The sequence below is a fragment of the Perca flavescens genome, chromosome 12, assembly GCF_004354835.1.
Source record: "Perca flavescens isolate YP-PL-M2 chromosome 12, PFLA_1.0, whole genome shotgun sequence".
Taxonomy (NCBI): Eukaryota; Metazoa; Chordata; class Actinopteri; order Perciformes; family Percidae; genus Perca; species Perca flavescens.
Window position 1 is genome coordinate 10,728,418 of NC_041342.1, and position 25,528 is coordinate 10,753,945.

Below are 25,528 nucleotides of genomic sequence, written 5' to 3' on the forward strand. Positions count from 1 at the left end.
AATACCAGCTGAGATCAATTGCATTGTTTTTTTTAATCAGGGCAGCAGTTTTCAGTTTACATTATGTGCTTACATAATTGCAAAAGGGTTCTCCAATGTTTTCTCAGTTAGCCTTTTAAAATGATATCAGATTAGTAAAAAAAAGTGGCCCCAAACTTTTGACTGGTCCTCGACAAAGCAAGCCAATGAAGGATTCCAGCACTTAACATATAGGTCAAATCAAAGCAAATTAATAATATCAAAATCTCTTAATTATTGCACTCACCACATGATATCTCACTCTCTTATTTGGCATAGACCAAACTGTATAAAAGACCTAGACTGTATGAGTTAATTCAACTTAATAAATAAGTTACTGTTTTAATAGATGCATGTATAAATAAGCCAGTAACTCCACCTCTTCTTTAAAAACAGTGCTATTATAAACTACAAAATGACGTATTTGCCTGGTTACGGAACGTCTAGTGGTCCAAAAAAGGCGAGAAACAACTGTACAGTCAGTCAAAAGAAAACAGTGAAACCTGCAACGACGTTCAGCTGTTAAATTCCTGCTTTTCTTCATTTAACGACCATGAGAGTTTTAATAGGTATGTACGTTATTTAACAGTTATATGTATACGCTTCAGAAAGGTCACTGTGACATAACGCAAGCTAGCTGTTAGCTAGTGTTAGCATTGCAGGCACAATATAGATATATGTACCATGTAAGTTGACCTGCGTTTGCATACTGTTCAACAGACACATTACAGTTAAGCGTGCCGGCTATGTGATTAAACCTAGTAAACTGTCAGTTATTTTTTTTTAATCGTTATCTAAGTTAAAGCTATGTTTGCTAAAGTCCTGTTTTGTAAGCATGTATAGTACGCATGCGCAGTGCGCAACATTCTGACTACCTTGTGCTTTCAGTGTGTGACAACCATAGACTGTATATTAAAGAAATTATAAACCATCTATGGTGACAACCACACCCTGATTGCATCCAATGAATTGTGTATTGAATACACAATAATGCAGCACAATCCATATTAGATATTAGTAAAACTAGTGCAAATATAACCTAAACGGTCTTTTCTCTCATCCACATTTATTTTAACTGGCAACTGATGGATTCTGTGTGCATCTTTGGTTCCTCTGTTTGTATGAGCATTTCTCTACTGTCTAACTTGTAGGAGGGGGATCTGGCTTTGTGGGCCGTGAGTTGACTCGTCTGCTCAGAGACCGAGGTCATGAGGTCACAGTGATATCTCGCCAGTCTGGTCCAGGGAAGATAACATGGGTATGATCCATGTTATTTAAAAAGAATAATATAATAATAATAATCACAATATTTTTTTCTTTGGTATGTTCTCCGGTCAATTCAGAGTTGTAGTCAAACAGTAGAGACTAAGGTCATTTCTCATCTTGGGAAACTCCTGATTCATCAAAGCAATTTTGATGCTCTTAATGTCGGTCTAATCTTTTGAATTTCCCCTTTTGCTGTATTGCAGATCACTGTACTTGTCTCTAAATCTAGTGTCATTCATAAATATTTTTCCTCTGTGCTTCTGCAGGGTGAGTTGGAGTCTCATGGCCTCCCACCATGCGAGGGCGCCGTCAATTTGGCTGGAGAGAATCTAATGAATCCACTGCGATGGTGATTAATAAATTAACAAAGCCTGCAACTACAGCTATATACAGCCACACTCTTTCATCCAGTAGCTAATGCACTAAATATTCAAAAGTTTGTGGAGACCTCTGTTCAAAACTGGGGTGTGGGGCTGAGGTTTTTCATTGTTTTGACTTAGTGGCAGCCGTTTGGGAAAGGTAATTGTATGTTTCAACGTGGCAATGCCCCCATGCTCAGAGCCAGTTTCATAAAGAACATGTTTTCCCAGTTTGTTGTGGAAGAACTTGACTGGCCTGCAGAGAGCACTGACTTCAACCCCATACAACACATTTGAGATGCACTGTGAGCCAGGCTTTATCACCCAGCTTCAGACTTCTAACGCTCTTGTGGTTGAATGGGAACAAATACCTACAGCCAGGGTTCCAACATCTGGCGGAAAGGCTTCCCAAAAGAGTGAAGGCTGTTATAGAATCAGACTGATGTCCATAGCTTTGGAATTAGAAGTTTTGACAATCATATATGGCTGTGGTGTCCACATACTTTTGGCCATGAAGGGTATTTGTCTTGCTCAGTTAAAGCTTTGAATTCTTTGATAAAACTGAATTTGTCTAGATCCATTAAAAATGTACAGATTTTTTTCCCCCCACTAATGGGACACTTAATTCTGCGAATGAGTATTGCTGTGGGTACTGGATCTCCGCCTGATCTGTTTTTATTTGCGGTCTCAGGTGGAATGAAAGCTATAAAAAGGATTTGTTCTCCAGTCGTCTCGACACTACAAAATCTCTGGCTCAAGCCATTGCTGCTTCTCCCAGTCCTCCTCACTCCTGGGTCCTGGTAACCGGTGTAGGTAAGTCTCTCTGCCTAATAATACAACTTCTTAATATAACATTTATAGTCAAATTAGCTACTTGTGGCAAGTCAGACTAGAAACATAGAAACAGACATTTTCATAGAAAAACATTAAAGTCATCATTGTATGATTTTTGCCGGGCTCTGTAGGAAACAAAGATGTAAGTCTGTAAAATATGATGTGTGGGCCAGGTCTTCTCTGCATTCTTCACTTTATTTTGCAACCCATTTAGCCTTTAACAAATATTGCGCCTCCTGCGATTTGAAAACTGCAAGTCGGCCAGATTACGATTTTGACAAAATTCCGATTTAATTGTTCAGCCCTACTCTAGGGCCTTTACAATCTGAACAGCATACGACACTTTCTGTCCTTAGACTCTTGATTCGGATAACTCTTCGGAAAACCAACAATAAAATTACATTATAGATAATCCAAGTGACTAAAATTATATATAAAATGTAAACGTATATGAAGAAAATGAAAGTAGGCAGTGAAATCTTTTGCTGTAATTTCTTCCTTTGCATTTTGACCCACAGCTTGTTACAAGCCCTGTCTGACAGCTGAGTATACAGAAGATAGTGAGTGGACACCATTTGACTTCCTCTCTAAACTTGTGAAAGAGTGGGAGGCCTCTGCACTCCTTCCTGAGAATGTGACAAAAACCACCAAACAAGTCGTCATCAGGTCTGGTATGTAAAATAAAAAGGTGTTTCACTTAGATACTAGAAGTTACATTATAAAATCCTGGCAGTTTAATATCCAGTAATCTCGCTTTGCCAGACCCTCACAGCGGGTCTGGCTAGAAAAAACGTGCTCTGGCTCATGGGCGGTGCACCGCTGCAAAATAGCCTTGTTTTAGTGGAACATGTGTACATTCAAAACTCAGATTAGACAGGTAGTCTAGCTAGCTGTCCTCATAAATCCACTGGAGAGGAAATGTACCGGATATCCGGCCAGCGGAACGTCCTGCAGCTACGGAGCAATCCCGGAAGTGGAACGTAGTGGATATAGACTAAATGTTCAGTAACCATATGTTGCGGTATTGCCGGAAGTAAACCGGCACATTTTTTCATGTTTTGTACCAAAGACAATAACAATGAGAAAATAGTGAGTTCATATTTCTGGGGATGGATCGCTTTTATGTCGTTCTTTAGAATCTGACATTTATTTTAGTAAACATGTACGGGCAGGGTCTCGGGTGGTTAGTGAGGGTCTTAGTTGTAGTTCTGCTTTCAGATTTAGGCTGGTGAATAGAGTTTAACTTGGTATAAATCTTGCCTAGTGCCATCATAATCCATTCCTCCCTCCCTCCACCAGGGGCAGTATTGGGCCGCGATGGCGGTGCCATGAAGCAAATGCTGCTCCCCTTCTGGCTCGGCCTTGGGGGTACGCTGGGGTCAGGAAGACAGCCGTTTCCCTGGATCCACGTTTCGGACCTGGCAGGAATCATCGCCCACACCCTGGAGCGCCCCGCCGAGTCGGACACTCCCTCCCCTTCACCACAGGTGTTCAACGGGGTCGCGCCTGCGCTCAACACCAACCACGAGTTCACTAAAGAACTGGGTCGGATCCTGAAGAGGCCTACCATGTTCCCTGTGCCTGGCTTCGTCATGAACACCCTCATGGGCTCAGAGAGGGCCGTGGTCCTCATGCAGGGCCAGAAAGTCATACCAAAGAAGACTCTAGAGGCCGGATTTGAGTACAAGTATCCGGACTTGACCTCAGCCCTGAAAGAGATCGTTGGGAGTTAACCGATGTTGAAAGAATGCGTGCTGACTTAAGATTTTCTGGTGTTCATATTTGCTGGATTACAAGATTTTAAGCTTTTTAATATGACAGCTCAGAACTGAGGGTCACACATGGGCCTGAAGACTGCTTGGAAAGTGTTTGTCATACCACATAAGACCAGTTTATGAATCAGTTTCTTTGAGACTTTGTTCATACTAAGCACTTAAATAGATCAGAGAAAACAAGAGGCAATAGACAAACACAGTTGTGAGGGCATCCCTGTGTACATTTTGGGGCGCACTGGGATCTGATTGTTCATGCATTGAAGGGCTACGTAGCACGACAAAAATGTCAAACTGTTAGACTTTGGGATTCTTTCAGTAAAGGGAAGATATTTATCCAGATTGTCTGAATTTAAACGTAAAGTACTGAAACATGCAGTAGGAAGCGTCTTAATATAAATATCCCATTACTGTCCAAATTGCAGCATACTTGTAATGAAAAATGGACTATGGTTTGTTAAAGGTGGTGCACAATAAAGCTGGGTAAAGTACTTCTGTTATGACCTTTTTATTGAAGTAATCAGATTGTCACATGAGTCAGTATTTTAACATTTTCAATAAGGAAATGCAGACGTTCTGGTGAATTAAAAAATGATTAGTCCTTGGTCGGCGGTGTTATCTCAGTTTTAGGGTGTTTCCATTGCTTCAAAAGTCTAAAGAATATGTTTCTTCCGCTCTGAATCATCACTCTGAATCAGTCTTGACGGCGTCTTCCACTCTTTGAATCATTGGCAGTTGATCTCCCCAGTCGCTGCTCCGGGCACAGCGGTACTCATCTCTGATTTGAAGGAAAAGAAACAATTTTCAGTCAAATGGAGAGATACCATGGTCAGAGACACATTGGACAATGAGCTTAATTCAGTAGTAGTATCAATGCGGAAATTAGTCTATGGCACAAAGTATTAAAAACCAGCCAAATACCAAAAGCTGGCATTGAATGACCGGTTGATTTGTAGTCTTGCTTACTTAATATTTGATCAGATACCTCTAATAAAAAATATTCCACGAAAAAAAGGGAAGTTCTCTGCGCTTCTGCAGACCACAACAATCCGGTGCAACCAAGGCAGGACACAACAGTATAAAATAGCAAAAACTTTGCCGGTGCAACACAAATGTTTTTTTACTTGATGGTAAATGATGAAAAAATATTCCACATGTGTAAAATACCAAATACTGCTGCCACTAATACTTCTCATACAGTCCTTTACAACTCTTCAACCACATTTCTGTGAGGAAAAAATCAAACCCAAACTTTGTCTCCCAATTACACATATGTAAAGACATGCTGACGCTGCCGATGAGGTTGACAGTATGTGTGCTGCAGGACCTTTACCTGCTGTGTTTCCGTGCTGTCACCACCAGGTGTTGTAGTTGTCCATCAGGGCTGCACATTCGACAGTGGACATGTCTTGTCCTGCACTGCACCGGTGCGATCAGTCTGGCCCAGTCCACACCTTCCGTTTCTGCCTGCGCCGGTTTTGTCCGAGTCACAATCAGGTAGCTGAACTTCTCCGTCTGCCGGTCACTGTGCTGGAAAGTAAAATAAGTGGAGTCTATTTAATCGGACTGCAGTTATCGATTATTTTAGTAATCCAGGATTCTACCGATTGTTCCATCGAGTAATCGGTTAAGCAATACTTTTGTTTTATTGAAGATCAATAATAAATATACAATAGAGTGGTTTCGTTTTCGTAAAAAGCTATATTTTAATTGCTTAAATCGCATACAGTAACATCTGTCAAAATCTTAACCTATTTAGTGCATTGTTTTTTAACCCTTTTGTTAACGGGTCACATTGACCCATTTTCAATTTTGGTTTTATATCAGAAAATATGGGATGTAGAAATTAAAGATGAAAATGTGCAGAAGAAAAATTTAACAATTTAAAACGTTGGAAAAAGCAAAAACAAACTGAAAAAAAAGCGTCAAAAATGTAGGGAAAAGTGTTTTTTTCAAGGTTGACAACACAAGGGTTAAGTATTTTATTAGCTAAAATGAATGTCTTCATTCATAAATATGTCCTCATTGGTGTAAAATGACCTCTGCCAATGATCTGACTTATCCTCGTAAGTGAAGAATTCTTATCTGTATTTACATTGGACGGGCTAGTCCAAGGAGGCTTCCATGTCGTTCCGCCATTTTGAAAAACTATAATCGCTGAGAGGGACATAAAGCTCTGGCGTTTTTCGTTTAGAGCCAGCGTCACGTGACTGAAACCAGCTGAAACGGAGAAGGAGATCAGTAAGAGGCGCTTGTCACCGCCCCGGCAAATTTGAAAGCCCGCACTGCCCTTTAGTTCATAATGGAGGATCATACTTATGCCGAGCCACAGGAAAAGGAATCCTCGTCGCCAGAAAAGCGAAAATTGGAAGACACGTTGTCATAGCTTCTTGGTACGTAACGGCTACCGTAGTTGCAACACGCATTTGAAAAAGCGAGGCGCTAGAGAGCGCTACTGGTTTGAATGCAAAATACAATTTCACCGCTAGATGGGAGAAATTCCTACACAGTGTACCTTTAAGTGCCACATTACAGTCTTTTTTTTTTTTTTTTTTTTTTTTTTTTAAAGAAAACTTTCTGAAATACAATAACAACCTCAAACTAAGACATACATCAATATTAATAATTAATTGATACAACATATAAAACATTGCCTTAAAGATGTGCAACTTAACTTTTCAGAACTAACAGATTTGTTTACACTTTTGCATCACTCAGTATTATGATTTACCCTGTTACTGGAACAGTGATGATACTGATACAGTGGTTGAGCAAACAAAGAAACTAGTCCCACCTACAGATGCGTTACACCAGAGATTTTCAAAGTCGGACAATTGGAAAAAAACGAAGCCACGGCTTCTTACCCCGGGCAGAGGCAGAGGTTGGTACATCTGCTGGAAGTTGCAGGGTGTGGTGGGTTCATGGGCCAGTTTAGGACACGGCAGTTCATGAGGACACTGAAAAAAAAATTCAATAAAAAACAATAGAAAGAAGCTGCAAGAAGACCGTGACACTGCCGGTTGAAAGTACGCCATGATATTGTATAGCAGCTCAGATTTAAAACGTACCGGAGCAAACACTGTCGCTGGTCTGGTGTCATAGACCGTCTTCTCTCGTTTCTGGAAATAGAGAACGGCAAGTCATCAGTCTGCTCTCATAGACGGATAATTTACACTACGGCACCGAACACATTTTCCTATGGCAATTTTAAAGTGCCATCTTATCTGCTGTATTTGAATACCTTTAATAAAGTGTCTCTGGCATCCATAAGCATCTGATGGCCATCTTTAGTCCCATTTTCCACCAGCACCTATGCAAAAAAACAGAATAAAAAAAACAATCAAATGTCTTTAAAAAGGAGAGGGCTTCTATGTACCAGAACAGTTTTGAAGACAAGTTGCAATTTAGAGACAAAATATCTCAAATTTAGTTTATATTCACTAAATGTGCAAGTAGTCCAAACGGACTAGGGCTGGGAAATATATAGATATAATATTGATTTCCTGATATGAAACTTAATATTGTCTTAGATTTTGGATATCGTAATATGGCTTAAGTGTTGTCTTTTCCTGGATTTAAAGGCAGCGATACAGTAAAGTGATGTCATTTTCTGAACTTTTCAGACTGTTCTATTATTTACCTTTACCCACTTAGTCATTGTATCCACATTAATGATGATTATTTATCTAAGATCCAATTGTGAAAATATTTTGTGAAAGCACCAAGTCATCCCTACAATATCGCCATTTAGGTATTTGATCAAAATATCGTGATATTTGATTTTCTCTATATCGCCCAGCCCTAGAAAAAAACCCATAGAAAATTGGCAGCAAAGTGCAAATCATCTATAGGTTAAGTATACCTTTTTGTCCCTATTTTCTTTCCTTTATTATCATTATTATTACAGGTTGTCCATTTAAAGGAGACATTCTTACATTGACTATTTTGACACCACTAACAAACACAGATACAATAAAAAAGAACAAATAAAATATAATTATAATAAAAAAGACAAATATACATAATCACACAAAAAAGGGGAAGGGAAGGGAGTGACTACAGAACCATCACTGCAGTATGGTTAACACTACTGCCTCATACATTAAGGAACTTCCATACGCAAATTCACAAAATAATGAAATGAAAAATAAAGAAATAAAATATAAAGCATGTCCCTCATTCTACTGGGAGTCAGGCAATGTGATTGGTTCCCTAGGAAAGGTGTTTCGTCCTTATTTTAACCAACCAGGTACGAGTTTGTCTTCCTCCACAGGGTTAACACCGCCTCTTCTCGCTCTTTCGCGTTCAGAAGCTCCGACAGGGTGAAGGCTGCTACCACCAAGTCAAACTGCACCTGGAAGGAGAAACACACAAAGTGTCAGGGCTACTCATCCTCGAGACGGAAGTGAAGCCACTCCATACATATAAAAATGTTCCAAACACAGACCCAAATGTAAAAGAGGGAATCCTAACGACGCTCCTTATTTTAGCAACATCTGGGGTGCCCATGTGCTTACTGTGGTGCCTCTACACTGCGTTTCCCAGAGATCCCTTTTCACCACATTTGTGCGAGTAACATTTGTAGTCCTGGATTAACTACCCGGTTTTATTTTGATTATTTATTTATTTATTTATTTATTTATTTATAAGGACAGTGCACACTCATTAATGGGACAGTTTTAGCCAGCCGGCTAATTTTCAACTAGTCCTTTGGCAAGATGTTATGAGAACCATCAGTGGACCTGGTTGGTTGTTCCCAGATGTCAAGTCAGCAATAAAATATAATTTACAAAAGCACATAAAAAGCACACAAAAACACAAAACAAAGAAAGCAAAACAAGAAACATTAAGGAGACAACAGCAACACAGGACAGGCCATTGCTCATGGAGATAAAAAAAACAGAACAAAAAAAAAAAAGGAACGTTCACACAACTTCACAGATACAACGTAAAAAACATCACAGGCAGAATACATGGTGTGATATACTACAGATATTAAGAATTAAAAGTGTTCACATGTCTGACTGCTCAAAAGCAAGCCTTAAATGGCATGAAAATGTTACTTTATGAGGTTTTTTAACATTAATATGTGTTCCCCCAGCCTGCCTATGGTCCCCCAGTGGCTAGAAATGGTGATAGGTGTAAACCGAGCCCTGGGTATCCTGCTCTGCCTTTGAGAAAATGAAAGCTCAGATGGGCCGATGTGGAATCTTCTCCTTATGAGGTCATAAGGAGCAAGGTTACCTCCCCTTTCTCTGCTTTGCCCGCCCAGAGAATTTGGCCCACCCATTAGAGAGAGACATCATGGCTTTCAAACGAGCAAAGTGGCAGTTGGTCAAGGCCACCCCCCCCACCCCTCTCTCCTCCTCAATAGCTGCAGACACAGAAATGGCACATCCTAAGTAAAGCTCATTGTGGGACTGGCTCTGGTGGCTGTAATTCTGCACCAAGGCTGAATTTCGAGAAAGAGACTTCAGATTATTAATTAAGACGCAATACCTTAGGAGAGACGGGGAGGAACTGCCTGAAGTAGACTTGTTTGATGTGAGGTTCAGCTCTTTCGTCATCACCTGCCCAACAAAACAACAAACTGATCAAGTATTTGACAAAAGCCCAAACAAAAAGGTTACAAATCCAAAACGGATACAAGTCATGTTTGTGTGTGCAGCACCTTTGAGAAGTCGTTCTGCCAGAACGTTCATGGGCCCGGAGCTGTCCACACACACCATCTCCTTCAAAGTGTCGCCCCAGCACGAGTGGGACGCCCTGCGGGGGAAAGAGGGGGATTCGCTTCACAGTCTTGTAATGTACCTGGGGCGGGCGGTAGCTCAGTCTGTAGGGACTTGGCTTAGGAACTTGAGGGAATCGGGTTTAAGTCCCTGTATGGACCATGTACGGACTGTGGACCGGTAGTTGGAGAGGTGCCAGTTCTGCTGAGGTGCCCTTGAGCAAGGCACCGAAACCCTCAACTACTCGGGGCGCCTTTAATGGACAGCCCCTTCACTCGACATCTCTCAATTAGTGCATGTATAGGTCCTGTTTGTGCATGTGTGTGTATTTCGGACCTATGTGTAAAAAATATTATTTTATTTTGCAGCAGCGTTTTACACTAACCAGACAACTGTTCCCAGCCCTGATCCAAAATCCAGGAGAGACTGCGGGGCAAAAGAGGGATCCCTCTTCTTTATCTGAAATGAAGAAAAAAAATTAGGACATCATTTAGGACAGAAAAAAGCAGAAGTCTGACCCGTCCGCTAACACATCCAGGGCTCCTACTCCTCAGTAATAAGGACATTTCTCCTGTACTTTTTCCATGCTTTAACACTACAAGTATAAAAATATGTTTTTCGGTGATATGGCTGCACTGACTCAGCCCTGGTATTGTCATGTCAGTTTGCTTATGATCTCCACTGCTCGTTCATTACCTCATTCATAGCTCTCCTCACTGCCGCGAAGCCCCCAGCCAGCCGAGCTGCCATGTATACCACGCCTAACTCTTCATCATACCTGAAACACAGAGTGGGGGCTGTACAGAAAAAGAAAAATCCTCCACACCTCCAAATCACACCGGAGATATCACCAGTAGCACGCTCCAAAATACAACTAAAGAAAGGGCTCCACTTCGGACTTTGTTCAGAGCCCGATATATTAACATAAAGATGTTATGACATTAAGTGTACAAACTTTATAAGTGTCAATATCAAACTGAAAATGAGTTGTTGAGAAATGTTTACAATGTTCAATATTGGTCAGCATTGGCACAAATCACAAAACTTCTATATTGTCTTAAAGGAACACGCCGACTTATTGGGACTTTAGCTTATTCACCGTAACCCCCAGAGTAAGACAAGTCGATACATACCCTTCTCATCTCCGTGCGTGCTGTACCGCTGTCTGACGGCTCCAGCATTAGCTTAGCCCAGCACAGATCCTGCAGGTGACTGGTTCCAGTAATCCTACTGCTCCAAATTGTGACAAAAGTGACAAAATAACGCCAACATGTTCCTATTTACATGTTGTGATTTGTAGAGTCACAGCATGTACACAAAACAACGTAACATGAGACACAGCCGTCTTCTAACCGTAAACAAGCCGGGAACTATATTCTCAGACAGGCTTGCTGTGAGCATATCACTCCGCCAAAGTACTATATTCTTCCGCCTAAGAATATAGTTCCTGGTTTGTTTAGGGAAAACAAAACATATTTTGTCACTTATTCGGAGCAGTAGGATTGCTGGAACCATTCACCTGCATGTTCTGTGCTGGCCGCACGGAGATGAGAAGGATATGTATCGACTTGTGTTAATCTGGGCGTTACGGTGAATAAGCTAAATTCCCAATAAGTCGGCGTGTTCCTTTAAGTTGGGCAAAGAATGCTCTTTCTCCATTAGAAAATAGTTAAATAATTGAGTTTCTGAACATTCATCATTTAAAAAACCCCATTATGCATTATATATTTCTATAAAAAAAAAATTAGTAGATAAAAGCAAGTGTTACTTCATGGGAGTCCAGTGATATGTGGTTCTTCTGAGCTCTGAAAACACTTTTTTCCTGATGCGGTCTTCCAGCAATTGTTCATCTATATCTGCAATATAAAAAGTGCATTTACTTTTCTAAGTTGCTGCATTATGTAATCTCTTTGCAGTTATTATACAGCCATTATTTCTTTAATTCATGTGTTGCCCACCTCCTCTCCTCTCCATCGCTTTCTCCCAAAGTTCCTTCTCCAGGCTCACAGCTTTCTGCCTCAGAGTCAAAGTCTCGACGGCTTGTTTTCTGCTCCACAGGAAGTTTGTGAGGCTACGAGAGCGATCCGGCAGCCGGGGCACCTGAGCTCCTACCGGTGCAGAGATTGAAGAGCCGCACAGTGAAGCTATGGAAAACATTTGGCACGCAAACTGACCGGCCACATTCATAACGGACACCTACCGTGAATAATCGAGCGTGCAGCCGTCTGGAGTTTGTCAGGTAGGCGCAGAGTTTTTAGGTTGGTCACACCTGGGTGCTTCCTGTGTGGTTCTCCTTTAAGGAAATCTACCTGGGACTGCAGCTGAGAAGCTGCACTCATTCCCTGAGGATGACAAATGAAAACAAGGTTTTTCTTTACGCATTCACACTGATACAGGACTCTGAGGTGAAGCAGAAGTTTTGTCGCTTCTGCCATAGCACTGCTGAACAAACTATCTCGCTGACTCTGTATAGATCCGGTGTCATTGTCGTGAATGTGGTTGTTTCTATGTGTCACCTGTCTTTATGTTATCTGTTGATGTATTTGTCTGTGTATATTGCCGTGTGCATGTACAGACTGTGAAAACAGATGTCCCTCATGGGACAATACATATCTATCTATCTGTACCACCCCCTTTAAGCTCTAGTGAGTTAGCAGTAACCAACCTCCTTCTGATCTTTAAAACTAAATAATAGACCAACAAGAAATATATAATTGAATAGATTATGGGGGACAAGATTTTGGTATTCTATTTCAAATGTGCAGTCCATCTGAGCATATTTTATTTGGGATTTCACTTGTTCATTGATTAACTCACACTCACACACTACACACTGAACTTGTAATAATAGATTCATGGCTATTTTATCGAAACACAATTTTTTAATCGGATTTACGGGAAATTCAGAAGGTCACAATGTACGCTACACAAACACATACTTTATGAAGACCATAGTAAAAAAAAAAAAAAAAAAAATGTGATAAATGAATGTATATGCATATTACGTTTACTACGTATATTACGCTGTGAACATAGCTAAACTAAACTTTATTTATCTCAGTACTGTTGATTGTCTGACCTCCACAGTAAAGATGCTGCGTTCAATGACACTCACCCTGCACATCGTCTTCACGGCTACCGCCCTCTGACAGAGAACACAAGCGCCATAGCTCCGTGAAGCCATATCTTCGGTGCCTGAACGGTGACTTCTAATGTTTAAACGGCTTGAATTTTAACTTCCTCTCTTTAAAAAGCACAGAAGCACGTTAGGATTTTATACCAATCCTTCAACAAAATAAGTCCGACTATCGGTAAGGCGGAACCTTTAGTCCCGAAGTTCTGTTCCTCGCGTAAGAGCACAGACAGGAGTGCTCACTCTGCCCTTGTTTCCGGGTACGGTACAACATCTCCTGCAAATATTGTTGTGTTATTATAGTATAGACAAAGTTACGCATAAGCACAACATATTAAAAGCCAAGGCTAAAGTTGGTCTATATTTGTGAAGAACGTTGAACTTACTTTGAGTGTCACGCTCAACTTTATTTTAGGTTTTGCCAAAGTGTTGCCATGGTAACAGAAACGGTTCAGGGTCACAAAAGGTTTGGTTTTAGACACGGAGTGATTCATCCAGATACTAAACGATCTTTAGCGGCACCGGCTAGGAAACAGTGCTGGGAAACTTTCCCGCGCCCTCTTTCTTGTATCACTGTCCCGTGACTGCTACTATCTTTACTGTACATACCTACTACTAGCTATTTATTTTTCATAAACCACCATGAGGCGTACAAGAAGTTCGAGAAGCAAAAGTCAGAGTGCACAAGAAACTAAAGAAGTCCAGTCAAAAACAGGTTGGTGCTTGTTACCATGGAAGGTTAGCTAGCTTGACAGGATAAGGTTAGCTAGCTGCTGTAACGTTATCGACGTCAGTTGAGGACATGTCTGGACTAGTGACTGGTCTGGACCTACGAACAGAGGACAGAAGAGAGCAGGGGAATACATGTTATGTATTTATGGTCCAGTAAAACCACTGTCAGCCATCATACCCACCACCGACCTGAAGGTGCCTAAGTGGCATTGTTTATGAATATCCCACATGCGTCCAGTTGCCAGTTGATAAGGTACAACTGGTTAGAACTGTTGCAGTAACGTTATAATTCAACAGCCTTCCAATAAATCCTAAAGGTTATAATGTTCAGAGTGGTGTTGATTCAACTCTATTGTTTGTTTAGATGCATTCCCATTCTGCAAGGACCTCTTCAAAATATATCCATATTAAATGCCAGATTTAATTTCAGTAACGTTACTCCCTTAAAAGCTTTTAAAAAGCGAATTTTAGATATAAAAAAGAGCCATATAAATTAAGTCAACAATGACATAAAGTGCATTACCAATGTTAACTGTTCCGTTGTTTACTAAAATAATCTAGGGATAGAAAGGTAAACAAACGGAAATCTTGAGCCAACTGTCTGAAAAGAATTGTCATGTTTATTAACCTAATCAGTTCCGAACTTTTCAAATTGATGCAGTTGGACTTTGAATCTTACAGTAAATTGAAAATGTTTGTTCCCTACTCCCAGTTGGCTAAGACTTTAAAATCGACTTTAAACTGTCAAAATAATGAGTCGAGTCAAGTTACCAGAACTGCTTTACATTGGTAATAAAGTATCAAGAACTTGACTCTCTGTATGTGTGATCAGTGTGGCAGTGGAAAGGAGATGAAGATCAGTGGGAACCATACTCGCCTTCAGCCTGCGCCTTGTTGGACTCGGCCTTCTCTTCAGGGAAAACGTCTGTCACTCTGTCTCTGGGCTCTGGGACGCCCTACGAAGTCGACCTGAAGAAGATGGTCCAGATTAATCCTCTCACCAAGTACAAGAGGAAGATTCGCTCTCAGACAGTAAAACCAGGTATTTGTTTGTGCGTTGTGCCACATCTGTCATTTAATTTCTGTCATCCCCTCTGCTTGAATTTTTGCTTTTAATTTCATGTTGATTTCTCTGTGTCTTAGAGTGTCCTGTAGCCAACAACAAAGAACAAATCCAACTCCTATATACTGTTGGGTTATTTGATTTTCACCATTTAGTTAGCACTTATGCCGTTTTTGAAACCGCCTACTATAGACCTCAACAGTGTGGTTCTTGAAGTAAAAATCCCATTCATTTCCTCCATAAGGATTTTGATTATCAGTCATAATGTCTAGACTGCCCACGAGCTCTGAGGTTGTGAAGAGAAGGTTTCTGCTCCTGTAGAAGTCATAAGTCTGTATGAAATCAACCTTGTTTTAAGAAAAAAACATTTTTATTTGCAATGTCATGGAGAAGTACTACACTACCCACAATTCTAAGAGTAACAGCTGTTACCATGGAAGTGTTTTAGCCGAATGAAAGGTTTTATGGTCATGATTCATCTCGCAGCTGGTTGGCTTGGATCCAGGCTTAAAACTCTTTATATAAGTCTTCAATGAAACGTCAATGGTGCAATTGAACAGGGCAAAACACTTCCGCAACCAGAGCTGTTAAAAAAGTGGGCGGTCACTGTTGAGTATCTTATAAAGTAAACAAACATTTTTCATAAACAAAAAAATTCAAAGCTCAATGAATTGTATTTTTCAATTCCAATAGTGGTATAAGTTTGTTTCTTTATTCCAGTGTTTTAAGAGCTAGTTTAAAGCAGCTAGCAGTAGCACTATCTACTAGCTAAACGCTGGTAAAATGTGCAAGTGGTTGTAGATTTGCTTCACTCACCAGCCAAAAAACAATGGTACTCCTCTTGAAACCAATTCAAACATTCACGAGCTGTTTGGCTGGTGGACATAAAGTTAAGTTTTGGACCCTGGTTTAAATGATAAGCCTGCCTAGCATATTGCAAAATAAATGTTCATACTGCATACTACTAATGCAATACGCAGTAGGGCTGTGTATTGGCAAGAATCTGGCGATACGATACGTATCACAATACATGGGTCACGATTGCAATATATTTCGATACTGCGCGTAAGAGGCAATATATTGGGAGTTTTTTTAAGTATAATTTTAGAAAAACTAATATAAAAAAAAAAAGACATGATTTTCCTAAAAGTCAAAGAAGTTTACTTTAGGTACACAGAAAATCAAACTGTTCACAGGTTCTTAGTGAGCTAATGTTTATATGCTAAAGTAGGCCAAAGTTCAGCCATAGCTACACTGTTAGCTTCTAGCAAAAAGTCAGGCACTGCTAGGAACTGTTAGGCAAGGACACTAGTGGTGCGTCTCAGCATAGCCATCTAGTGGTAGGGGGTTAAACACAACATAAACGTCAACCACTGTCCTACATGAATATTTTTGAAAATCGATATTGCCTTTTTGAAAATTGATACAGTATTGCAAAATAAAATATTGCGATACTCAAGTGTATACATTTTTCTTACACCCCTAGTATGCAGTAGTAACTACATACTGCACACTGTGTTCCACGCTAGTATGTAGTAGGCGGTTCCGAATACAGCCTTACTTTGTTTTAGGAAAAGCTTTATGTAGTAGTTAGTAGTAGTAGTCATAGTAGAAGTGTTATATGAATTATTTATGTTTTTTCTTCATTTTGTAATTATGTATTTAAAAAAAAAAATCTGAATTACTGAAGATAATTAAAATGTTTCTCCTGTTGTGTTCTTTTGTTCAGAAAGTTTGAATGACGCTGCTGAGTTGACTGCTCAGAAGGAGAGGCCAGTTCAGGTTAAAGAGGAAGAGGAGGAGACGGAAAAGCAGCCTGCAGCTAAGAGGAAGAGAGGGCAGAGCAAGAGTCAGACAACAACGGAGAAAATGCCCAGAGAAGAAATAAAAAGTGGAGGTAAGGTGGATTTTATCGTCATCTATGTTGTCTATGTAATACCATAAGAAAGTGCAATAGAATTTCCAAGTTGTCTGACCCACAAAGCGCAGTAGCTATGGCGACGTCATCAGGTGGTGTTTGTTCTTTCGAAGTATATTCAGATTAAAAGGACATGGTATTACCTGAACTTCATATGAAATGTCAGTTGACCACATTAATGGTTGATCTCTGATCGTTGGCTGTTTAACAGAGGTTGTGAGGACAGTTGTCATGAAGGGAAAAGCTCCGGTGGACGTTGAATGTAAAGCCAAACTTGGAAAGGTACAGTATCTGCTCAGTCCACGAGATATGAAACTCACCATCCACATGGTTCGTGCTTGTGGCTGGACACCTGTAGAAGACCTTTGCAAAGCACCGCTCCAGTTCCAGTTCCTTTTGTGAGCATGCCACATGTTTGTGGTTTATTACACAGAAGTGTGTGTTACTATTCTATTGAATGTCTGATCTCAAATCAAACCGGAATTTAAGTTTCAATCTTTTAAATGATTGTTGTACCCAGAGCAACTTCTTAGAAATATGCATTTGTGTGCGCAGGTCAATCAAACATTTACACAGCAAATAGGCAATAGAGAGATAAGAAAATAACACTGTGGTTATTGATATTTACTAACAGTAATAATGTTCAGTGTAAGTTACTCAGGCTGAGTTTGGTTCTTGGAAATGAACATTTCATCAGTGCTATCACTGTTACATAAGAAAAATACCTAATAGGCTATGAATTTGTAAATCAAGTCATTTGATTAAGTTTATTTTGAACATCATAACATAAATAAGAATATGTACATTTCAGTAAAAGCAAGAAAAGCAAGAAAACCAAAATACTCCGCAGACAAATCATTCAAAATGATTGTTAATGGTTCAAAAGAGGATTTCCATGTTCAAAATTAGTAATCATACGTATTTTCCTTAAATAAAACAGCCAAATTAGCACAAACAAGTAGAGCAGAAACGATTCAATCTGCAACTATTTTCATAATTGATTCCTTATTTTATTATTTTTCAAATGTCAAATTCGCCAGTTGCAGCTCCTCATGAATGAGGATTTACCGGTTGTTTTTTGTCAAATGTGATAGTAAATAAAATATGTCCTAATTCTGGACTGCTGGCCGAACATATCAAGCAGTTTCAGGACGTCACTTTGGATTCTTGGTAGTTGTGATGGTCAATAACTAATTCTCAGATTAATCTATGATGAGAATAATTGTTACCTGCAATCCTAAAATCTATAATTTTTTGTTTCTTGTTTATCTGTAGTGCTCATAGAGCATTTTACATCTTGTGCTGCAATGCCCTTGTTTTTTTAACATGTGAAAATGCCCTTTGCACTTGTGTTTTGTAAAAACACTTTCTCAAATGATTGTTGTCTTAAAGGGGCACTATGCAGTTTTGGCAATTTCGTCGCTTTTTGCTGGCAGCTTTCTCTATTGAGCCCCCCTACAGCTTCGGAATAAATATTTGGCAGCTCCTATGTTTACTTGTGTCTGACTCCTCTTTCAGTCAGCCTACCGTTTCCTCTTTCTCTGTTCCTCCGACAATGCTTTCCAACCTTTCGGCTTCTTTTTTGCCGACTCAGCCATCACGATAGTGTGAAAAACTACATTGCTACCTTTTTCTTATAGCTAGTATGTGTGCAGTGCCGTGAAGCAATTCGTTACATGGCGAGACCTGATATCACGCGATTCTCCCTGGCGCTGAGCCCGGCGGCTCGCCGGCCCAAAGTTGCAAGAGTGGTTTTTCCGCTCACAGGTGCTAGGGGGAAGCTGTTCAGTTAAGGTAAATTAAGCTAAAAGAACTGCATAGTTCCCCTTTAATAAACAGTATAAAAGTAAATGTGATGTTTACAGGAACAACATGTTTTCAGTGAATCAGGTACAGCTGCCTTCATTTATATTAGTAACTGCTTCATTTCTCTTTCAGGCTCATGTTTACAATGAAGGAAATGATGTTTACGACGTGATGCTAAATCAGGTAAAATATGTGATGACATTCAAAGATATCCTAAAATGTAAGCAGGGAATTGTCTTACACTCAAAGCTGGAAGTGTTTTTTTATTCAAAATTCAAAAGCTGGAGGTTTTATTTCCATAGTGAGTAGTGCTAAAAAATGCACCAAAAAAATTGTTCTTGTGAATAGTTTAATAGATATTGTAATCACTGCGGTTTCAGGTACTGATGAATTAGAACAAAATGTATTTGCAATGTGGGACTCTGCATAGCTAGTAATGCAGCTCTGATGCTGTTTCTGACATGATATCGATATCAAAAAACACAATCAAATGAAGGCTTTAAAATTGCATGAATTGAATTTCCTTTTTCTTTTTTTTTCATTTTGATGTGTAAGAAAGTGAACTGGTTTTTAGGCTTGCTGTCTTATCTTGCAGACAAATCTTCAGTTTAACAACAACAAATACTACCTGATCCAGCTGTTGGAAGACGACAACTCCAAGGCTTACAGTGTGTGGATGAGATGGGGCAGAGGTGAGGTTATGTGCCCCCCATGATTCATATTCATATTTTATATAGATGTTTGTATTTATGCAGGGAATCAACAAAAGCCTGCAGTTATGTAAACTAACTGATTAAATATATTTTGGTCTTCTTTAGTGGGGAAAGTGGGTCAAAGCAGTCTGACAGCCTTTGGTGTAGACCTGCTGAAAGCCAAAGATGTCTTCAAGAAAAAGTAAGATTGTGTACTTAGCACAACATATTTCCAGATTGTGTGAACATCTGAAAACGTTGCTTGTTTTGCCACAGGTTTTTAGACAAGACCAAGAATGAGTGGGAACACCGAGCGAGTTTTGAGAAAGTAGCTGGAAAATATGACATGGTGTTCGTGGACTACAGCACCAGTGAAAAGGCAAGGAACAAAGGCCAAGAACCAACGACTTGTGTATCTCCTCGATATCGTCTATCAATATGTATACTGATTTATTTCACTGTTGCAGGAGAAGAACCAGACAGCAGTGGATGTTGCACCCAAAAAGAGGCCCTCCAAGCTGGACGTGAGGCTCCAGTCACTCCTGGAGTTAATCTGTGACCTCAAAGCCATGGAGGAGTGTGTGCTGGAGATGAAGTTTGACACCCGGAAAGCCCCTCTTGGTCAGTTTGACAGAATCAAAATTAACAATGGAACAGAAATGGAATGGAATTTATTCTGTTATACTCTTTTATTTTCTACAAGGGCTGGGCAATATATCAATATCAATTGATATCGTGATATGAGACTAGAGATTTTAGATATTGTAATATCGTGATATGACATAAGTGTTGTCTTTTACTGGTTTAAAAGGGTGCATTACAGTAAAGTGATGTACTTTTCTGAACATACCGGACTGTTCTAGCTGTTTTATTATTTGCCTTTACCCACTTAGTCATTATATCCACATTACTGATGATTATTTATCTCAAATCACATTGTGTAAATATTTTGTGAAAGCACCAATTGTCAACCCTATAATATCTTCGCAATATGGCTATCGAGGCATTTGATCAAAAATATTGTGATATTTGATTTTCTCCATATCGCCCAGCTCTAATTTCTACTCATAATATTCCTAGAATTCAACATAATTCTTTATAGAGCACATTTAGAATTTTAGAATTGATCTAAAGATGCAACAAAACAAGTTTTCAAAGTAATCATTTTCGCCACCTGACTGTATGAGTAGATTCAGCCGGTGACAAACAAGTGACCTTTTTTTTTATTGTGATTGTTGTGTTTCATATTTCAAATTCATTGTTTTTCTTTCCACCTGTAGGCAAGCTTACCTCAGAGCAGATCCGTGCAGGCTACACGGCACTGAAGAAAATTGAGGACTGTTTGAAGAAGAAGGGCAGCAGTCGCGACCTGCTGGAAGCATGCAACCAGTTCTACACCCGCATCCCTCATGACTTTGGGTAGGCAGTTTGTTAGGGGTGGGAAAAGAACCGATTCTTTTCCCCAGAATAGATTTTTTTTTTTTTTTTTACCAATGGTTCACCTAAATATATTCTGTTTATATGGTACCCCTGACGGCGACTACATCATATCCGTTTCCAGCGAAACAGAGTGGAAGAAGAAAATAGAGAAAGTCCATGTTATGTTCTTTTTTACAAATGGAATAAATGTCAGACCGACTGACTGACATGTGATGTGCATTCTTCTTAGAAAACAATTAGATTTTACAAATTTCTCATGATGAATTGTCTTTAGAAGTGTATTATTCAACTATCTAATCGCAATACTTCTAGAAACGAATTAAATGAAAATCGCAATACAAATCACATTGGCAACCATGTATCGTCAAAGAATCGAATCGGGACAAAAGCGTATCGTCTCAGCCCTACAACATGTGCGTAGCTGTGCAGTCACAGAGATGCCCTAATGCTGTTGAGAAATGAATGTCTGAATGATGACAGGGAAACATTTTTGCATTGATCTGTCTTGCTGTGACTAAAAGATGTAATTCTCCAGGTTGAAAACTCCTCCAATCATTTGTACAGAAGATGAGCTGAAGGAAAAAATTGCACTGTTGGAGGTAAAGAGGTTCTCCATTGATTGAGAGATTTGAAATTAATCAACTTGGTCTACAATTATTCTGTTTTATGTCTTCACTTGAATCTGTCATCCATACTATAATATCTATATTTATATTTCAGGCTCTGAGTGACATTCAGATAGCAGTGAAAATGGTTCAATACAGTGAAGACAGTGACGAACATCCTCTGGACAGACAGTACAGCTCCCTCCGGTGCCGAATGCAGCCTCTGGCCTCCAGCAGCCATGAGTACACGGTCGGTGTTTTGCCTCTCATAGCTGTTATAATGATACAGGTCAAGGTTTAGCAGCCTGGACTAATACACTGCTGTTACGTTCATGGATGCCAGATGTACACTACCGGTCAAAAGTTTGGGGTCACTTAGAAATTTCCATTCCAGACAGAATACCAGCAGAGATCAGTTGCATTGTTTTTTTTAATCAGGGCAGCAGTTTTCAGATTACATTATGTGCTTACATAATTGCAAAATGGTTCTCGACTGTTGTAGACAGAAGTGGCTGAAGAAATGCTTGAAATTCATGTTTTTTGGTCTAAACGTCATACCCAAATTAAAAGTGGTACAGCTCCCATATACTTTGACACTTAGGGGTGTGCCTGATATCATTGGAAAGGAAACATTCTGAAGTTGTGTCAGGGTGATTCTAGGCCTTACTGACACAGAGTTACAGAGGCTAGAATGGAGATTTTTATTTCTGTCCAAGTTATAAATCTGTAAAATTATTAAAATACACTGCTGTAAACACATCTGACAGGTGACAGACAACACAGCATTAGCCACGCCTCAGCTTACTACAGAAAAAAATTCAGAAGCTAAAAGACTCAAAAATGGATTTTATATGAATTCTTTTCTACAAATGTGTCTGTGCTTTTTTATTTCTATTTGAAAAGTGCAAATAAAAAAGCCAAAAAAACTACAAAATACAACACTTCTCAAATACACATACAAACCCACATCAATCACCTTTCCAATGATATCAGGCACACCCCTGAGTGTCAAAGTATGTGGGAGCTGTACCACTTTTAATTTGGGTATGACGTTTAGACCAAAAAGCATGAATTTCAAGTGTTTCTTCAGCCACTTCTTTCTACAACAGTCGAGAACCCTTTTGCAATTATGTAAGCAAATAATGTAATCTGAAAACTGCTGTTCTGATTAAAAAAAACAATACAACTGATCTCAGCAGGTATTGTGTCTGGAATGGAGTGGAATGGAAATTTCTAAGTGACCCCAAACTTTTGACCGGTAATGTATGTGGTGCATTAATTATTTAACCAAGTCACTGAAACTGTATCATAACAGTCAAATCAAAAAAGCCAGGAGTGATGGGTGCAAGGATTTTCATTAGTATTCCAAAACCAAGTCAATAGGCGGATCTATTTGTTTTTGCTCAGTCAAATTGTACCAATAAGCTCAAATCATCCAAGGCACCAAATATATTCCACATATGAACAAAAAAACTTTAGTGAAATTGAAGTATCGATCTTGTATTATATAAATTGCACATCATAATTAAACTTTTTAGTACTATAATAATACAATTAATTGCTTTTTCAATAACAATTGAAGTGAGATGAACAAACAGAGAAATTAATCTTTTTAGATAAAACAGATGTTGATTAAGTTTTCCTTAATTTGGAGTTGGAAAAAAGCAAATAAATTGCAGAATATCGCAATGTGTTTAAAATCGCAATAATATTGTATCGTGATAATATCGTATCGTGATAATATCGTATCATGATAACATCGTATCGTGGGGCCTCTGGTGAGGCCTTTCTGTAGCAACTTCAAACCATCATACAGGGAGGGATCCACTTTAGTAGGAGCAGAAGGATGCCATTTTTCACTGACAGCGGCCCTAATAGACCTGAATGCACTGCAGCCACAAGGCAAGGCAAGGCAAGGCAGCTTTATTTATATAGCACATTTCAGCAACAGGGCAATTCAAAGTGCTTTACATAAAACATTAAAGAGCAGTTAGAAAACAATTAAAAAACAATAATAAACAACTTAAAAACATTAAAAGACAAGAATAAAATAATAAATAAATAAAAACAAGACGTATTAAGATTTCAATCACTCCTGTGGCTGCAGACCTTTACAAAGGAATTGGTTACTAATTGGATAGACCGAAATAGTAAACCAAATTACACTTAAGCTGCAATAACCTGAATATGGTTTATGTGGCCAGTGTTGTTTCCTTATAAACTTTCCTCTTCTCTGTGTAAAGGTGATAGAAAAGTATCTACAGTCCACCCACGCCCCCACCCATCGTGACTACACCATGACTGTGCTTGACATCTTCTCAGTGGACCGAGACGGGGAGAGTAACAACTTCCTCTCACAGATGCACAACAGGTAAGTGGGCTTTGATAAACACCATTACTGGTTCTTCTTGCCTCAGACGGCATACCATATGTGCTGTGCTGCTTTGCAATCTGCATTGCTACAAAGTTCCATATGTTCATTTCATATAGCCCACTATGTATGTGTGTGTCTGCTCTGTCTTCCAGGAATCTGTTGTGGCACGGTTCCCGCCTTACTAACTATGTCGGTATCCTTAGTCAGGGGCTCCGAGTGGCCCCACCTGAAGCTCCCGTCACTGGTTACATGGTAGGATGGAGGGACAGAAAGATTCCTGCAGATACTGTTTTTCACTTGATGTTTGTCTCAACCCCCATGGCATGGCATGAAAATGTCACTATATTATTCAACAGATGATGATTGTGCTTAACATTTTGGAATTAAATTATTAACTAGTCTATATTTTTGAATACAGTGCCATATTTCTTATTCCAGTGATAATAATTCCCCTGATTCTCTGTTATCTAGTTTGGAAAAGGTATCTACTTTGCTGACATGTCATCAAAGAGTGGCAACTACTGCTTTGCCAACCAGAACAACAATGTGGGACTGCTGCTACTTTGTGAGGTGAGCTGATTCACTATTTTACGTGGCCAGAGTCAATGAGGTAGTAGTGCACATCACATCCTATTTTTAGAACCGGTGCACAGGAACAACAGATTCAATGGGTGGAAAACGTATCAGATCCCAAATACAGTGGTGTGAAAAAGTGTTTGCCCCCTTCCTCATTTCCTGTTCCTTTGCATGTGTGTCACACTTAAGTGTTTCGGAACATCAAACCAATTTAAACAAAAGTCAAGGACAACACAAGTAAACACAAAATGCAATTTGTAAATGAAGGTGTTTATTATTAAAGGAGAAAAAAAATCCAAACCATCATGGCCCTGTGTGAAAAAGTGATTGCCCCCCTTGTTAAAACATACTATAACTGTGGTTGTCCACACCTGAGTTCAATTTCTCTAGCCACACCCAGGCCTGATTATTGCCACACCTGTTCACAATCAAGGCATCACTTAAATAGGAGCTGCTTGACACAGTAAGGTCCACCAGAAGATCCTTAAAAGCTACACATCATGCCGAGACCCAAAGAAATTCAGGAACAATTGAGAAAGAAAGTAATTGAGATCTATCAGTCTGGAAAGGGTTATAAAGCCATTTCCAAAGCTTTGGGAATCCAGCGAACCACAGTGAGAGCCATTATCCACAAATGGCGAAGACATGGAACAGTGGTGAACCTTCCCAGGAGTGGCCGGCCGCCCAAAATTACCCCAAGAGCGCAGCGACGACTCATCCAAGAGGTCACAAAAGACCCCACAACAACGTCCAAAGAACTGCAGGCCTCACTTGCCTCAGTTAAGGTCAGCGTTCATGCCTCCACCATCAGGAAAAGACTGGGCAAAAATGGCCTGCATGGCAGAGTTCAAGGAGAAAACCACTGCTGAGCAAAAAAGAACATCAAAGCTCGCCTCAATTTCTCCAGAACACATCTTGATGATCCCCAAGACTTTTGGGACAACATTCTGTGGACCGATGAGACAAAAAGGAACTCTTTGGAAGGTGTGTGTCCAAGTATATCTGGCGTAGAAGGAACACTGCATTTCATAAAAAGAACATTATACCAACTGTAAAATATGGTGGTGGCAGTGTGATGGTCTGGGGCTGTTTTGCTGCTTCAGGACCTGGAAGACTTGCCGTGATAAAAGGAACTATGAATTCTGCTGTCTACCAAGAGATCCTGAAGGAGAATGTCCACCATCTGTTCGTGTACTCAAGCTGAAACGAAC

General features: G+C 39.7%; 3 protein-coding genes across 4 annotated transcripts in view; 2 read left to right on the forward strand and 1 right to left on the reverse strand.

Annotated features, from left to right (window-relative positions):
* Nucleotides 1–420: 420 nt before the first annotated feature.
* sdr39u1 (short chain dehydrogenase/reductase family 39U, member 1) lies at nt 421–4,744 on the forward strand. The gene is made up of 6 exons (XM_028592915.1): nt 421–587; nt 1,170–1,276; nt 1,551–1,633; nt 2,335–2,456; nt 2,996–3,148; nt 3,777–4,744. Exons 1-6 carry the CDS (start codon nt 572–574, stop codon nt 4,208–4,210), a joined length of 915 nt encoding a protein of 304 aa, XP_028448716.1. The 5' UTR covers nt 421–571; the 3' UTR covers nt 4,211–4,744.
* On the reverse strand, nt 4,734–13,316 carry mettl17 (methyltransferase like 17). The gene is made up of 14 exons (XM_028592914.1): nt 13,094–13,316; nt 12,179–12,320; nt 11,937–12,086; nt 11,747–11,834; nt 10,675–10,756; nt 10,364–10,437; nt 9,921–10,015; nt 9,749–9,819; nt 8,496–8,603; nt 7,491–7,559; nt 7,318–7,368; nt 7,114–7,206; nt 5,583–5,779; nt 4,734–5,027 (listed from the first exon to the last, which is right to left on the reverse strand). The coding sequence occupies exons 1-14, from the start codon at nt 13,160–13,162 to the stop codon at nt 4,934–4,936; spliced, it is 1,383 nt and encodes a 460-aa protein (XP_028448715.1). The 5' UTR covers nt 13,163–13,316; the 3' UTR covers nt 4,734–4,933.
* Nucleotides 13,317–13,621: 305 nt separating this feature from the next.
* Nucleotides 13,622–25,528, forward strand: part of parp2 (poly (ADP-ribose) polymerase 2) — a 22,547-nt gene continuing 10,640 nt past the window's right edge. For both annotated transcript variants that reach the window (XM_028593384.1, XM_028593385.1), the window contains exons 1-15: nt 13,622–13,826; nt 14,676–14,885; nt 16,636–16,803; nt 17,036–17,106; nt 18,763–18,813; nt 19,226–19,322; nt 19,449–19,524; nt 19,599–19,701; nt 19,790–19,943; nt 20,603–20,741; nt 21,298–21,361; nt 21,483–21,617; nt 23,611–23,738; nt 23,894–23,993; nt 24,213–24,311. In XM_028593384.1, coding sequence (XP_028449185.1) covers nt 13,754–13,826; nt 14,676–14,885; nt 16,636–16,803; nt 17,036–17,106; nt 18,763–18,813; nt 19,226–19,322; nt 19,449–19,524; nt 19,599–19,701; nt 19,790–19,943; nt 20,603–20,741; nt 21,298–21,361; nt 21,483–21,617; nt 23,611–23,738; nt 23,894–23,993; nt 24,213–24,311 — 1,668 coding nt within the window. In that variant the 5' untranslated portion in view covers nt 13,622–13,753. The remainder of the gene's footprint in view (nt 13,827–14,675; nt 14,886–16,635; nt 16,804–17,035; nt 17,107–18,762; nt 18,814–19,225; nt 19,323–19,448; nt 19,525–19,598; nt 19,702–19,789; nt 19,944–20,602; nt 20,742–21,297; nt 21,362–21,482; nt 21,618–23,610; nt 23,739–23,893; nt 23,994–24,212; nt 24,312–25,528) is intronic.